The following is a 16487-nucleotide window of genomic DNA, read 5'->3' on the forward strand; positions in this document are numbered from 1 at the left end:
CCACTCGGCGCGCTCCGCGCATCGCTTCAGACGCTTCAGTGCTGATCGTGTAATCGTCGCGCGTGTGTCCCTCCCGTGACCGCTGCCGGGCAAAAAGTCACCCTCGATTACTGGTCGCGCGTATTAACCGATCATTCCGAAGTTATCCACGCGAGTTACTCGGACGAGTGCGATCGAGCAAAATTCGCGAGTGCCGCGACACACCTCGAAAACTCGAGTCGTGGAAAAACATTTGTACATCGCAGTATCGTGGAACTTCACGACGGCGGTGATGCGGATAACCGCGTCATTTTTTCGAACACGACGAGAGAGAGAAAAAAAGAACTGACGACATACGTCACGAACGGTGTGAAGACTGTCGTTTCACGTAAGCTGCAAGTGTCATAGTGATCTGAAGTCGCGCGCTCCCAAATTCGCAACAAGTTGCAGGAGTCTGCTTTTTTCCTTCTCCTCTCGACTCTCGTTTCTTTTACGCGAGTGTGTGCGTGTCGTGTGTGTTCGTGATCGGAAAGGATTAATACGTCAGTGATGATCCTGTGACGAAGCTGCCAAGTGTCGTTCTCGACAATGACAAGCGGATCTTCGAACGTGGCAAGGACTGTATTCACGGACGATCGCATTCGAGGAAAATGTGCCCTGTGATCGCCAAGGATCTTTCGAAGGTAAGACTTTCTCTATCTTTTTTCTCACTTTCATCATTATAAGCACTAGACATAAGATGCCAGGAAAATGATCGATTGGGAAATATTTGCAAGAGATTAATAATTTGCGAGAAATATTTTACGATAGGGTTTGTTGTCAAAATGACAGTTGATATATCGAATGTTAATTATTTGTTGGAAATATTTCCTGTTATATGTTTATTATAATATCGCTATATTTTTTTTTCGTTACACAGAGCATTGTATATATGCTTATTTATTTTTTTATTTTTTGAAAAATTTCTTCACGTAATTTCTCTGTTTTACATTCAACGTGCAGTATTCTACGCGCTTATTTTGTTCCCGTATAGAAAAATAAACTCCCGTGTTAGAGATGGTGCACGTTTACGATTTTTAATTGCGATGTACCAAATTAAAATATCACGCATCTTTTTCGCCTGGTACTACGCTCAACCTTGTTGCGCTCATTAACATTATTCGTTGCAATCGTTTCCAATTTTCCCTCAATTTTTGCTACAGTTTTTCGACATGAGTTAATTTGAAAATTTTTAATTGTAACTCCAACAGCGAACATTATAGGGGCGGTGCTTTGCGCTGAAAAAATGGAGCAAATAATGAAAAACATGCCAAAATATATTTTTTAAATATAAAAGATATTTAAAGAGTGAATGTAGAGAAAACAATAGCGTATATTCGATGAATGTTTATTTGCGATTAATCAGCGATGCAGAATCGTGATTTTGTACAGATAAAACAACTTTATATCATATCCGGCAGCTGGATTAATTCGGCGTGACATTACGTCGAAATAATGACATATATTACTTCAAAAATAATTTATCAAAAATTCTTAAAAATGATCATGCACGAGGAATATCGAAAGTATTTTTTGAAAATATTTTACACGGAAATATCTAGTAGCATCTCGAGCTTTTTCGAACGTTACGGCGAATATGTAATTTGCACCATTAAAATATTTACCGATAAAATTGCGTATTTACTATATTCACGTCATTACGCGTGACATGTGATATCGTGTAACACAGTAGTATCGCGTGTAATATACCTCGAGACTTACCGTTACGATAAGATCGCAAATTAATTTTGATCATACACATCGCACACACGTTATTTTTTTGACGCCTCTCGCGTCCCTCCCCAACGCGTTATAAATCATCACGCGATTTCGAGAGCAAATATGCATACATTCGTCACACGCGAGCGTCCGCTGGTGCGATTTCTCGCGGTGTCGTTGGACGCTGTAAGAATTTTAATCTCTGTTAAAATTTCCATGTACTTTTCTCTCGGCGAGCGCGCGACACGCGGGATCGTGCGGTCCTTTCTTGGAAATAGATCCTTCTCGTTGGGAGCGGCAGGATTTCACATGCGACGTAACGATCAATCGCGGACGCGCGATAATGCCACGGGGAACAGTTACATAGACGTATATTACACGGGGACTTAAATTGGGTGCTTGTCACTCGCGCTCGTTGTGACTGGCAATTTTCTCGAAAAAGCCGCGCGTTGCCAGTCACGAAAACAATTTGTTCCATTGTAATCGGGATAGATGAAAGAGAATTCCGATGTTAAGGAGAGCCGGCACGTCACGTCGGAAATTATACCTGTTGGGAATACACGCTAAGAGAGAGCCCGAAATGTAAGCCGTCCGTAAATTCCCTCTTCCTTTTATCGCATCGTTTTCGAATCTAATTTATTTCCCGACATATTAATCGCGTGACACATCTTGATGTAAAAATTGTACGTCTCTTGGGACATAATGTTGAATTGTTAGTCGTCGTGATTTCGACAAATTCGAGGAAATTCAGCGCTCCCGATTTTTCCGAGAATTCGCCTCATCGTCGCGTTTAGATGGATATAAACGAGAGATAAGCCGCTAAGTACTCGGTAACACGAGTTTGATATGTTTTACCGAGAATATTGTGGATATGACTCTGTTAAATGCGAGATATGCCCTTTAAACACGATGCACAACTCGAATCGTACGAGATTTACAAAGAAAGTGTTGATATATGTTTCTTTTTTCCTGGAGGAATTAAAAAATAAATATAATTTGCCGCATAAAATATTGCTTTCGATATTTTGAGCAGTTAAACACCGCGTATGTACATTGCTATGGGCAGCATATCGTTACTTTTCGATTATATTTTATTATTAATTACTTTTTATAGATTTCATTCTACGCTGTAAATTTGATAAATTAATAAGAGAGAGATATATATATATATATAGATTTATTTATATATTTTATACCTTTAATTGTATTAATTGAGCATGGATGATGTAGCTATTTCCATAAGATTAACAATATTTTTGTATTAATATGATCAATATTTTATTAAAAGGGCTACGCATACATTTTTTACTCAAATACCAAATCCCTCTCTCTTTGCATTAACGATTGATTTCGTTAAATGGAATATATTTACTTTACATATATATGTATATTGAATCATATGAATAAAATGGAGCGAATGCGTTTTTCCTTTTATTTATCAAAGGCTTTTGTCAGAAAATACGAGTAAGAGACATTTGAAGCATTTGCTTCTATTTGAAGCTTGCTTTTTAATACGATATTTTAGAGAGCAAAAAAGAGGTACAAAATAACAAAAAGTATAAATCACCTTTCACATTATAATTCTTTATATGTATACTCGTATCTCTCGGTTGATATTTATTCTAAAAGCAATTTACAAATATGCAAATTTATCGTTTTCGTAATAAGAGCCGAAGATTATTTCGCATGAAATATGTATATACTTTTGCTTCACGCATTGTTCTTTCTTTAAATGAATATGCTACCATATATATTATTATATTATATTCCACCGTTAGATTTATTTTTGCATCACCTTTTTTATTGATTCAACTTGCCGATTCGTGTTATTTGTGTCGCATCTTGTGTCACATAAATATTCCGAAAGATTCCAGTTCCCATCATATTTTTTATGGAAATACATTAACTAAATTATAATAATCTCCCATTAAAACGTTAAATATTGCGATGGGTTGTTAAATACATATTAAATCTCTCGATAAAATCAATTCAAGTAAAATATTAACAGGAATAAATAAGAAGTATCGGTCAGATATGTGAAACGGGATGGATAAATATTTAGCGATTCGCAACGATAATATGCATATCGCGTACGTAGCGAAATGAAATTCTCATGGTCATTAAATTCATGTCGACTGTCAGTCTGGTACGTTTATAAGCGTCTGGAGATCACGCAGAAAATGGTTGGAACCTCGATTCTCCGAGCGAATGACCACCAAATAGTTCTACCGATAGATGCGTCGATGCATTTGCATGGAAATCTGATGGCCGGGTGTACGATTACATTCCTAACATTATGCTGTATCATCGGGGGATTCTAACCGCGATCTGTTCTAAGAATCCTTGGCATTTTGCATCGTTGCGCATCTAATACGCGTCACGATTTAGATCGACGTACCGTTCATTAATTCGGGGCATTATTTTGGAAAGATTCGATATGCGCGCTATGTTTCTGAAAATTTGCGTCAGACAAATGCGAGAGATGGAGAGAGAATCGCTAGATACTTCGGTATTCAGATTTAATAATCCGACACAATGCTGAATGGAAAAGATGTTAGGAATAGCTAAAGTCTTCAGGACGTTCGTGACATAAGCGCGTAAGTTTGAGATTTTACTAACAATAAGAATATTTTAGGTGTAATCCTCTCTTGAATGAGGTATAATACATTATATATATATGTAAGATCTCCCTCTAGCAATAGAAATGGAAAATGTAATCTCAAACATTTTATGAGAGGCTTTCTCTGAACTAGTTTCTCTATTCATGTGGAAGTATGAATTTTTTTAGTGGAAGATTGTTATAATTTAGTTATATTTCCAAGACAGGGACCATAAAAACAAAATTTTTTTGTCGTTTTATCCGGAGAAAGTATAAGAAGTATTTTTTTAATAATCTTGAAAAATGCAGATTTTTTAGAATACCGATTGATTGCCATATTTTAATCTGCATGTTATTTTTTATGCGATATAATAATGATTATAATAAATATACATCCTCCTCTAATATTTGAATTTATATATCGATATATTAATTATTATTTTATTAAAATGTATATATTTGCACTCTCTTTTTTCTTAGGAGGATTTTTAATTATCAATGATCTATTCTTGAAATAGTTTTTTCACAATTCTTTTTTAAACAGAATTTTCATAAAAACTTTCGTTTCTAATTTTATTTTACATTACACATCATAGGATAATTAAATTACAGAGATATTAATATATTATTACATATATGCACGCAATATCGAAACTGTATAGAATATCGAAAGCATAATGGAATTTCATCGTACCACCTTTTCCTCTATCGATGGGAATTGTTCGGATATATTGCGGTATCGGTGCACAAATTTTCGGTTAGCGGTTTAACTCCCGAATGAAATTGTCCGGACACTTCTTTTACATAGACATTATGTTTCGTACGATGTGGAATAATGAGTCGTAATATACTGGGTCCCTCGCGATATCCGCGCGCGAGACATGATTGAACCGTTAATTAGTCTCGAATTAAACGGCCCGATGCGAGCCGTTTGCGATTTTACAATTTTACAATGCAATTTTCTCGGATAATGCACATTCTTCGATACGCGCTTCGTTTGTTCGTTCGTTCGTCGTGAAAATTAATGCTGTTTTTTGCTTCGTTCGATTCTCGAGCAGATGGTATAGGCGGGGAAAATTAATTATTTATTTCTCCGAGTCTCGCCCGCGAAAAGTAATTAAAGACATAATCATCTGTTAATATCAAATTAAGCCGCTCAATTTGAAGTATTTGCAATTTTTTTCTGTTAATTGTGTCATGGAATTTTAAACAATATTGCATGCAATCATAATAAAACATTACTTTTAATGTAGCAGCGGAACTTTGTTTTAAACTGATGACACAGCTCCATAACGCTTCGTTTGGAAAATGCAACTGAATTCGTAGCCCGCATATTTTTCAAATTGATTTTGCAAAATATAAGAAAGTTTTCGTATTATTCGTTAGGAGAAACGGGAGATAGTTTCGAGATTACTTTTTTTTATTTCGTTATTTATAATTTTTAATTGCATCGTAATTACAACGGATATATATATATTTGCAAAATGCAAAAATTTTGAAAGTCTTGTATTTATGCTGGTTTTATATTTTTTTTAATTTTTTGCGTAATTTTTCAAATAAGTACATTGTACATGCGTGTTATAAATTATAAATTAAACACTGGGAAAACGTTCTTTGATAATTTAATTATTAAAAGATTTAATTAATAAAAAAGATTAAAAAAGATTAAAAAAGATTTAATTAATAAAAAAGATTTAATTAATAAAAGATTTAATTAATAAAAGATTTTTCTACTTATGATTTTAATCTTAGATTTTCATTTTAATATATCTGTTTAAGTCTTAAACATAAAATAATACATAAAACAGGGAAATCTTTGTTGCAATTAATTGTTTTGTGTGAAAAAAGTTTGTTCATTATTCCTCCAAAATCATGTTATTTCCGTTTTTAAGAGAAACTTATCTAGATAACGACAGGTTATACATTGTGAGTACATTGGTATTTTTTCTAAGGCGTAACATGTCGATTGAAAAGAGCATCCTCTCTTCCTCTCCTTCTCTTTCTCTTTGATATCGAAATAAATGTAATAGAATCGTGCGACGCGATATAAACGCGCGCGAACCGCGATGTAACTGAAGTGTAACACCCGGCGAAAAGTTTCCGGAAATAAACTTGTTGCGCGATCGATAAATAAAATAATAACTGAGGCATGTAACTCGATTAAACGACAATATCGCGATATTAAGGGCCGGCGTGTACCGTGTCACAATCGGCGCGAGGCCTGTCGCGCGCGTCAAAAACTCGGGCAAGAAACACACGCTACTGTTGGCACAGGCGATGAATGCGCTGTAACGATATATATATTTTTTTTCCTCTTTCACCCGAATTTTTTGTCGGTCGAATTATATCCGCGGCGGAAGCAATTGCATTGTCGGATGAAATATTTCGCCTCGCTCTTTGCCTTCCCCTTCCTCTCTTCTATCTCCGTTGACTTTTGCGGGAATCGAATGCTGAAAAACATTTCGCAATAACGAGAGAAGAGAAGAGACAGCGAGTACGCGGGGTTTTTTTTAAAGACGGGAAGAGAGGAAGGGTGGAGATGGGATACAGTGGCGTGATTACGCCGAATGTACGGCATCAGCTATCGAGAGAGTTTGAGCGGCTGCGGCGACGGCCATTGCGATTGTACGCAATTGTATGCGTGTCACAGCTGCAGGTGAGAAAGGAAAATCAGCAGAATAGAATTCAGGAGGGAGAGAGGGAGGGGAGAAGGGGATTGCGCGAACGCGAGCTCGCACGTTGCATTTGCAAGGGTCGCAATTTTCCGAAATCGCAACCCTATCGCGCATTAACGTGCAATTTCCGGATTAGAAAATAAATGATGTTTCACAGCTGATAAACTTAAGCATCCAGTCTAGCGTTAACTCTGTTCACCCAACGATTAATGCATTAATTATTTCGCAAACGGAGATTACGTTAGTCTAACGTTGAAAAGCAGCATTTATATGTATTTTGCGAAATCGGGAAAATTCAAATTTTGCGAAATCGTCCTTTCGCAACAAAAACCCAAGTTTATGTTTAAGAATTAATTTTTTCCCCTTTAGATAAGAAAATTTTATTTGTCCCTGATGCTCCTCTCTCTCTTTCTGTATATCGCAATATGATTCCTAGGTCAATCTGATCTCTGTTTGAGATATATGGCTTAAAGCTCGGCAGTTTTGGATTATCTAGCCCCAAGTTGGTGATTTGCTGTCCCTCTTTAACTTACAATTCTCTGTTCTATATAAATACAGAAATATATACATACAGAATATATATAAAACCACAAGTTTCATGTTCTCTCTTTTTCTCTCAAATGTTATAAAATACATGTTTTATTTATATATTCGCTAATATAATATATAAATACGCTATATAATAATTTTAATTTTGTCGCTTAGAAACTATTAAATTCACAATGCCCTTCCGCTAATAAATTTTATTGCGACGATTTTCGTATATGAAATGCGAGGTTTGATTTATTAAGAACATTCCTACATGATCTGCGTTTCAATTTTCTCGATATAAAGGTGAACGTGTGGAATACGATTCCTCGAAGTAAGAAATGAAAAAAAGGAGAAAATTTTTAAAACGCGGCCGACCGTGATTTATCGATGATTTCAACGTGTCATGTCGGTTGTGTGTTCAAAGGTTTGACGAGGATAAAATCCGTGGGCGCGCGGACGAGGAGTTCGCGGAGAGCAAGTTCGACGATGAGAGTTTGAGTCGTGCGGAAAGTGCTTTCAAGAGTGCCCGGGATCCTGGTTCGCGCATTTCGTCAACGACGAGGGAGCGGAAGACGACGAGTGCTGTAAAAAGGAGGCGGGGTGAGTGTGTCGCTGACACACAAGTTGACGCGACACAACGTGACGTGACGTGACGCGACGTCGGGGTGTCGAGATGCCTCGAGATGAGATGGCCGCCCCTCTTGGATCCCTCGCGTCGCTCCTCACGCTTGTACTCTGCGCTTTCAGCAGCTGCCATGCCAGGATAACCAATCAGGAAATCGGTAAGTGCTAGTTTAAGTAATCTACTGTATGGGCGATGTGTAATTGAATTGGAGATGGAGCGAGAGAAGTTTAATATGGTTATTAATGTTGGAAAACGATTTAATCATTTTTTTTTTTTAATTTATCAACATATTGTCATTGAAAAAAGACATTAAAAAGACGTTCTTTAAAATCAAATGTGATTAAATATTCAGAGAAATTTGCGTTTGACGTGTCACATTATAATAACCAAATAAGAAAACATAGTAACATCTCAATTTTAGCACGTACGATATGTATTCCTAAAAAACGCAGTGCAATTGTAGAATCAATTCATACCAATACATGTACAAAATTGTGAGCAAATTGAGAGAAAACAACGCAACTAAGCTAAATACAATTAATTGTATTCAATATTATGATATTGGCAGCTCACGAGAGTTATTAGATTGTGTTAAACGAGACTATATTAAATTATTTATTAATACATAGTTGATCTCGAACAACTGTTTCGATTATTTCAACCTTTCCGACATTAATAATCGAGATAGAAACTCTCTGTCTAGACTTTTTGAACTTGATTGATTGACCGATCAATCTTAATCTCGAGATAGAACTTTCTGTTAATACTATCGGCGTTCGAGGGATCAATACGAGTAGGCGCCGTATTTTTGATAGAAATGTCGGCAAACGATTCGAAAAACGGAAGGAAAATCGCGAAATGGACGAAACACTTTTTTCCAATATGTATCGGTAATATAAATACCATCGATCGTTATGTCATATCGACGCTACCCGACACGATATTGAATTTGCGGTCTGGCTATGCCACACGTTTCCGGTGAGTTAAATAACGGAGAACCATCGTCTATGTGTTTGGAGTATTTTTATTAGTTGCGTCGCACTTTTTGGTGGATTTATGAAGTGTTGGATCATTTATCAAACCTGACCGCAATCAAATAGAGCTATATCATAACGTTAGAATGTCGATGAAAATAAACGTAACTGGATACTAGGTAAATCGGGCACGCGTATGTTCCAAGATAGAGTGACATGAAAGGTAAATCATGTTTAAGGTACATGCCATTCGTATGAGATACCATTTATATAACTTGTATCATGTCAGAATGTCGAAGACACGAGTCGCCATGCTCTAAATATGGGAGCATTAACGATCACTGAATACGCGATCATTTTAACATGATTGAATCTCGCAATGTGTCGAAGTGTGCGCGTTGAATAAATTTATCGGTCTTGTTAACAGTTGGTTCTGTGATGGGAAATTATTACTCCATTGATTGTGTTGCGCGCACTTCGAAAACAGTATTACTCGCTACCTAATTCCATCTATTGTTTCTGTCTACTCGTATTACTAGTCTCTTAACGCTATTAAATTAATTATCAGTATATAAAGATATAAGAAAAATCGTTTTAAATGACATTGCGTATATTTTTAAAAATATCTTTGAGGTTAAACTTGATGAATAAGATACAAACGTGAAGATATTTAAATAGATACGCCAAAGTCATTTCGCGCAAACCCAAGCCATTCGTCTCGTTTCGCGCTCGCATATTTTCAGAAACACAAGAGATGCTCAGGAAGACAGAAAAAAAACTAAAAACTCTTTATCTGAAAAAAGTTAATGAGATTATATAATATGTCCGGCAACGAAACGCTCTTCTTTACATCTTTTTTCCCGTCCCTAATAGGTTTTATATCCGTGCGACCTCCCGAAGCTTGAAATGAAACATATTTACGAGTGAAGAGGGAAGAGGATTTGGAGGAGAAGGAGAGGGAGGGGGTTATTAAGAAATATGCGCAAGCATATTTCGTAATAATTCCGAGTTTCTTTACATGAATGAGTACGAGGCACGCGCCCCAGCTCTTTGCGAGCCGGACATTACTCCAATTTTCGTCGAGCAGCGTCGTTTTGTGTGTACATACACACGGACAAAGTGACGTATATACTTTTGTTGGTAACGTGGCAATTGAATCACCCGGTGACAAAAGCCACCGGGTATGCCGGACCGCGTAATTTCGTCCCTCGGGCGTGAAAATGAGGGGTTTTTAACCCATTTTACACACACCGCGGCTCTAACGAGATCGTCGTGTAGCCGTTATTTCGTGGACCATCAAGACCGGGACAACGCGCTGCATGCGAAAAGAAAATGCGCGGTGGACCCGCTCCACGAGTCCTTTCCTTCCGGTAAAATTACATCGTCATTCCTTGAGACGTATAGCCTCGTATATTTCTCGCCGATAAATCGCTTCGTCGAAATTGAAGTTGCTATAGATAAATTGGAGTAATAGCGTTCCTTTATTTAAGGACATTTTATTGTCGCACGAAATATCCTTTCTCCCGAATCTCTTTTATGTAGTTAGAATTTTAACTTTTCGCTGTACAAGAGAGAGACTTTAAACATTGGCTGCGTTCAGCAGAAAAAGCTGCTTTACAACTGTTGTAAAATTCGTAAGCCTGATTGGTATAGGCTCTTAATTTTGGCTGAATCTAAGAGCATACACCAGATCAGATTCACGAATTTTACAACAGTTGCAAAGCGGATTATCCTGCTGAACGCAGCCATTTATATTGTCAACAGGTACGATACGAGACGTATGAATTATTCCGATTTATTATAATCTTCGATTATAAATTCCAGTAACGATTATAGATTTTACGGATCGATGCTGCTGTAACGGTTGATTCGGTTTAAATTGCCGCAAATTAATTTCTCAGGCAATCTTGTTCGAAGCTATCGTTAAAGCTCGATGTGATCGAAACGTCAGACAACTTGAGCGCAGTCAGATTCGTTTCGCGTTTAAATATTTACCGTCCTATCGGGAATCTCTATCAGAGAGAAATCTCCGTAGTGTGGTCTTTGCAACAACAACAAAAGCAGCGACAACAAGAAAGTAACTCAGGCGAAAACACAGTATAGTAGTTTTACTCGCATTTAACTCGCGCGCGACTAAATGACGCCGAGTGTGTTTTATTTAACATTGAGAGTGAAATGGAAGTAATTACGACTAGTCGAATCGTAAAGGAAGAGAAACGTGGGCCGTGAGATCGAGAATTTGCAAAGCCCCGGCGACTAATTAAACGAACGTACCATGTGACTTCGAGCATTTCAATAATTGTAGATTAATTAAAATTGCGATTGGAACCGACACGAAGAATTAGAAGGCTAGTCGATAAATATGGCTCGACTCTATCGTGAAAATCTCGACAAGAGTCACAGAATCGAATTTGCAGGGCCAATGAAACGAAAAATGCGGGAAGCCTTAATATCGTCCCGCGATTTCGCGAGTGAACGAGCAATTGTTGATTATTGGCTTTCGAAGCTTATTACATCTTGCTTATTTGCTTTCGTTTTCCGATATGAGGGATAACGTTTGTAACGTTAGAACCTTTTGATTTCACGGTAGAAACTTTGATTTTTGACACACTTTTGTAAATATATAAAAAATTAAATATTGAAATAGACACGTATAAATTTATAGGTGGCATATTTAATGAATTAAAATTTAAAAAATTTTTATCTCTCTTTCAATCGATTTTTAATTCCGATTTGCATAAGGGAGTGAAAAGAAAGATCGGATATTATTACGTTAGTTTCTGCTAGATGCTCGCCGCGCGACTAAAATGATTTATTCATACGTTTCTAAAACTGCAGAAAGTCTTTTCGTATTTCATCAAAGTTTCTCTCTCGACACGCACATATTACTTCATGTTTAAAGCCTTTCGGTTTTGTAATTTATTTGAATGTCAAGTATGTCGGCAGCAAAGCAACATTGTTTCTAATGGTAATCTTGTAATTATGGGACAAAATGAGTTTAAAGAGAAACTCTTTAAAAAGAATACTTTGTCGTTGAGATGTTTGTCACGAGTGTTTCAAAAATAAAAATAGGCGATATTAATCTAACCATTTTAAAGTTAATAGAGAGACTTATTCTAGAATATCGATTGAATTGAATTGTATGTGATGTAGCATGTTTTTACGAATTTTACTTATAATTATGAATTATGTGTGTGTGTGTGTGTGTATTTTAAATATTTTCAAATTTATATACATGTGAATTATCATATTAATTACTTAAATTTCAAGAATTATTCTATATCTATATATAACTTTAATAGTTCTCAGGATTTTTAATATCAGTTTATTAAATTTAGAGAATTAAATACAGAAATAATAAAAAAAACAACGAGTCCAATTTTTGGTTTTACAATGTTGATTGCATAAAAAAATTGAAATAGATATCTCATGCAAGCTTAAAATATTCAAAGAGAGATTTTCGTATCACTGAATCAAAATTTAATACACTTTTTATTAATGCTAATACTCTCACATAATTTACAACCAACAAAAGTTATTTTAAAAACGGCTGACATTTGTCTGTAATCTCAATAAAATCATTGTCATTTGCCAATCTGATTTTTTTTCATCACAAAGCATAGCTATACATTCTTGCTATCTGAAGGTTGAATTTGTCGACATTCAGTGTTTGCAGTTTTTCTGCATTTTCCTCGCGAAACGCGCGTCAAGATGCATTAGGTGTCGCTACGTCAGATTCTTCGGGAAAGTTTTCGAGCGAGGCGTTTCCGTGGGGAATGCGACGACACCGTCAACCAAATGAGATACGTCGTCCCCGCGTTTCTCTTTTTAAATTGAGGCAGCCGAGTTAATTTGTATACTCGCGTCACTTTTAATACATATTTCATGAACTGGAAGGGCTGCCCGATAGTATGAGCGGATTATTTCGGATAGGATATTTAAGAGCAAAGAGCTCTTTCGATAGAGAGCAGATTCAATAGAGGAAAGATGGAACGTAAAGAAGCTTCAAGAAATTTTTAGAAATTCAAAATGCCAATTTATTTCGAAATTTAAAAAATTTTTCTAAATTTTAGAATATTGAACTTTGTAATGGACGAACGTTTTCGAATATTTGCAAAATCTCAAATTTGCAATATTATAAATAATCGCCAAATCTGTAAACTTAGAGTTTTTAAAATAGTAATACATGATAAAAATAGAGCGAGCGCAAATTTGAATATATTTATAAAATTTAATTTTTCTTAGAATTTACAAAAATAAATTTTCCAAAGTCTTATTTGAAAATTTATTTTTAATTTAAAATGAAATGAATATTCAAAAATACATAAATAGCGAAATTCGAGATAATACACTTTTCAATGTTGCAACATTGTAGTAACAAGAATCGAGATTATAAAGCTCTGGAATTCTGTAAAGGTTTTATATATTATCGTGCCTTCAATGTGTTGCCAAATAGTCATGTGAAATAATTTATATGCGAGCAATGCACCCAGAGCAATGCACAAAGAATTACAGACATGAAATGAGATCTCGCCGGTGCAGCAGATTTAATTAATTCTTAGATTAGTAGGTCAGCTCTTGCGGAAGTATTATAAATACGTGTCGCATTTTACACGGCAAAAACTTGTTGTTTGAATACGACTTCACTTGTTTGGCAACCATTTTGGCATTATACACTGTGCATATCTTACTTTTCGTATGTGCGAATTCTTTTCTTGCATCGCGAAAGATGACTTTGATAGGAATTGTCGTTGTAAGCACAACTTTACGCACAAAGAATTGTCCTAAATTTATTAATTACAACATTTTATAAACCTGTTTGAAATACACGTACTATTGGAATTCTTATCGTTAAGAAATTCTGTAAACGGTCGAAATTGTCTCTCTTGGAGATGTTTACGGGCTCCGAATACGTTATAGTATAAGCTAAAATAAGAGATACTTGTTTTATATATACTTGTTTGCAGATTTAGTGGATAAAACAGTATTTTAAAGCTTACCGAGATGTTTTAAAAGTTTTACAGCATTAAAACCGCCTGGCGTGTATACGGTTGCGAGATACTTTTAATGTTATTTTAAAAATTTTGTTCAAATCAGATTTTCATATATCCTGGTTTCGGTGATATTTGATCACAGAATCAGATACTCCATGTTATGAAAAAAAAAGACGTCTCTCTCTTATTTCAAACTGCTTCATGACAGATGCAATGCACATCAGAATCGAAATCGAGACCGGTTTTTACACGAGAGGAGAGAATATCAGATATCGAGATAACAAGATACATGACATATAAAAGAGAACGATTATAAGAAAATATCGATCATCTTGGAGCGACTTGATTCGCGCGACATAGTATAAGTAATGTCGCCAAGATTGTACGCGGTTCGTTGATTCGTGCGATGAGACCGTCGGGAACGATGAAAAGTCGCGGAAAAATCGAAGTGCATAGGGTGCCAACGCACGTCGGTGAAAAGAGAAGAGTGGAAAAGTTGGGATAGGGAGAGAGAACGTTGGCGCGACGCGGCTAACGTTTGTTTACGCGCGAAAGCTTTCGCGACAGAACGAGCTTTTTTGTTGTTCGCGAGGTGTAGCGAGCGTAAGTGCCCGGTGCGGCGTTAAATTTCAAGAAAAAAGGAATTAGTGTGGATTATCTGCTTCAGGCGTGTGTTGATCAAGGGCTTTGTGTATTTCCAGCCGCGTTTTATTGCAAGTCAATTCGTATAAAAACTGTATTTTTATCAATTTGTGCGAAATTTGTGTTCCAGATCAATGAGATGCGCAAAAGCGCGTTATCTTCCCACGAATTTTAAAACTAATTTTTTCCGAAATATCGGAAGTTATTGCTTGACAGTCTGCAATTTTTTAATACTTTTGCAATTAATATTTAAATTTTGCTTGAAATATATATATGTTAAAATTATACGTAGTTGTAAGGGTAAATGGGAAATTGTCGACGGGAGAATTTGCGACGTTTGGAACGTTAATCTCGTAAAAGAAGATGATATCGATAAAAAAAGGAGATGTGTGAGGTAAGTCATAAGACCAAGTTGCACATAAACGAGCATCAGCGCAGCCTTTAATATCGCAGATTGTGCGTCACAAAAGCTAAACGACCAGTTATGGTTGCAGTTTATACTATATACGAGGCGTGGTTTTTATATATCACGTAAACTCCATATATGCATTCCCCTTGACTGTCTGCCAGGTGATGACCGATAGATAGACTATTTCTCCAATCGATTCGACTGGCTGCAGCGCCTCGATTGCGAATCGTCCGGTGCTTAATTGATCGTAAAACAAGAAATTCATGTATACCATATTTACGTAGAATACTAAAAATTACAGATGTAAAAGAATAATTGAGATATTTCAATATTTTACGAAGCCAAGTGACGTGACGTTTAAAAATGTTGACGTTTGAATTCGCATCAAAGTCACAGCGACTTATTTGTTGGAATACCGGATGTAGCAGAAAATTTTAACACAAATACGTTAATAATCCCATAGTAATCCTAAAGTACACACATAAATTAATTCGATCGCATTATATAGTTTATTAATGGTGTCGCGTGGCGACTAATTATGGTAATTTCGATCTTCGTAATATCTCGCGTATAAATCTCGCGTGTAACTATAAATCCTCCAATTTGTCCAATTGACGCATCAATGAGTAATCATTGAGCAGGTTAATGAGTTTCCCATGCAGCGATTGTCAAATGAAATGAAATGATAATAATATGATGCAAATTTACAAGATACCTGCACCCGCATAGCGTAACATTTTTCTATTATTTTCAAAATTGGTAGAGTGCATTTGAATATTTTTAATTTACTTTTTGCAGGACAGAGAGAGAGGGAGAAAAAAGGATTGAAATAAAAAATATTTTATACTATTTCTAATATTTCGCGAAACATAATGAGGAACTCTCGCAGCGTAAAGATCCGAGTAATTTAGACATGATAATTCTTCAATTTGGAACCGGTCAAAATTTTGCTCGAAAATTTTGAAAATGCCACGGAAACCTTTGAAAAGCGGTTTTTATCCGGCAGGAAGGAAATAATACGGAGATAATTCCTCGTGTACGAGCGAGGAATTTTGGCGCCGCGCCGTATCGTTGTATGCGCGATCCACAAAATAAAACCGAAAGTAACATTCGGAATGCAAATAAAATGTTTTTAATTACCGCGAATGCACGGCGCCGATCAATTATTTCGCATTGCAGTTTTACTGCGAAACGGGCATCGCTTCGCGCATATCACCGTTAAAGCCCCGCCATCGTCGCGATCGATCATGAAGATTTCAATTCGTGGCTCGCGCACGCGGCTCTCAATTACAATTAGCCGG

The 16487-nt window shown here is 36.2% G+C and overlaps 1 protein-coding gene across 3 annotated transcripts in view; it reads left to right on the forward strand.

Annotated features, from left to right (window-relative positions):
- The first annotated feature begins 55 nt into the window (after positions 1–55).
- The window catches only part of LOC105250904 (nephrin), a 227387-nt gene continuing 210955 nt past the window's right edge, over positions 56–16487 (forward strand). For all 3 annotated transcript variants that reach the window (XM_011257266.2, XM_011257267.2, XM_011257268.2), the window contains exons 1-2: positions 56–662; positions 7967–8324. In XM_011257266.2, coding sequence (XP_011255568.1) covers positions 8216–8324 — 109 coding nt within the window. In that variant the 5' untranslated portion in view covers positions 56–662; positions 7967–8215. The remainder of the gene's footprint in view (positions 663–7966; positions 8325–16487) is intronic.

This window comes from Camponotus floridanus, unplaced genomic scaffold (assembly GCF_003227725.1).
Source record: "Camponotus floridanus strain SB8 unplaced genomic scaffold, Cflo_v7.5 scaffold22, whole genome shotgun sequence".
Classification (NCBI taxonomy): Eukaryota; Metazoa; Arthropoda; class Insecta; order Hymenoptera; family Formicidae; genus Camponotus; species Camponotus floridanus.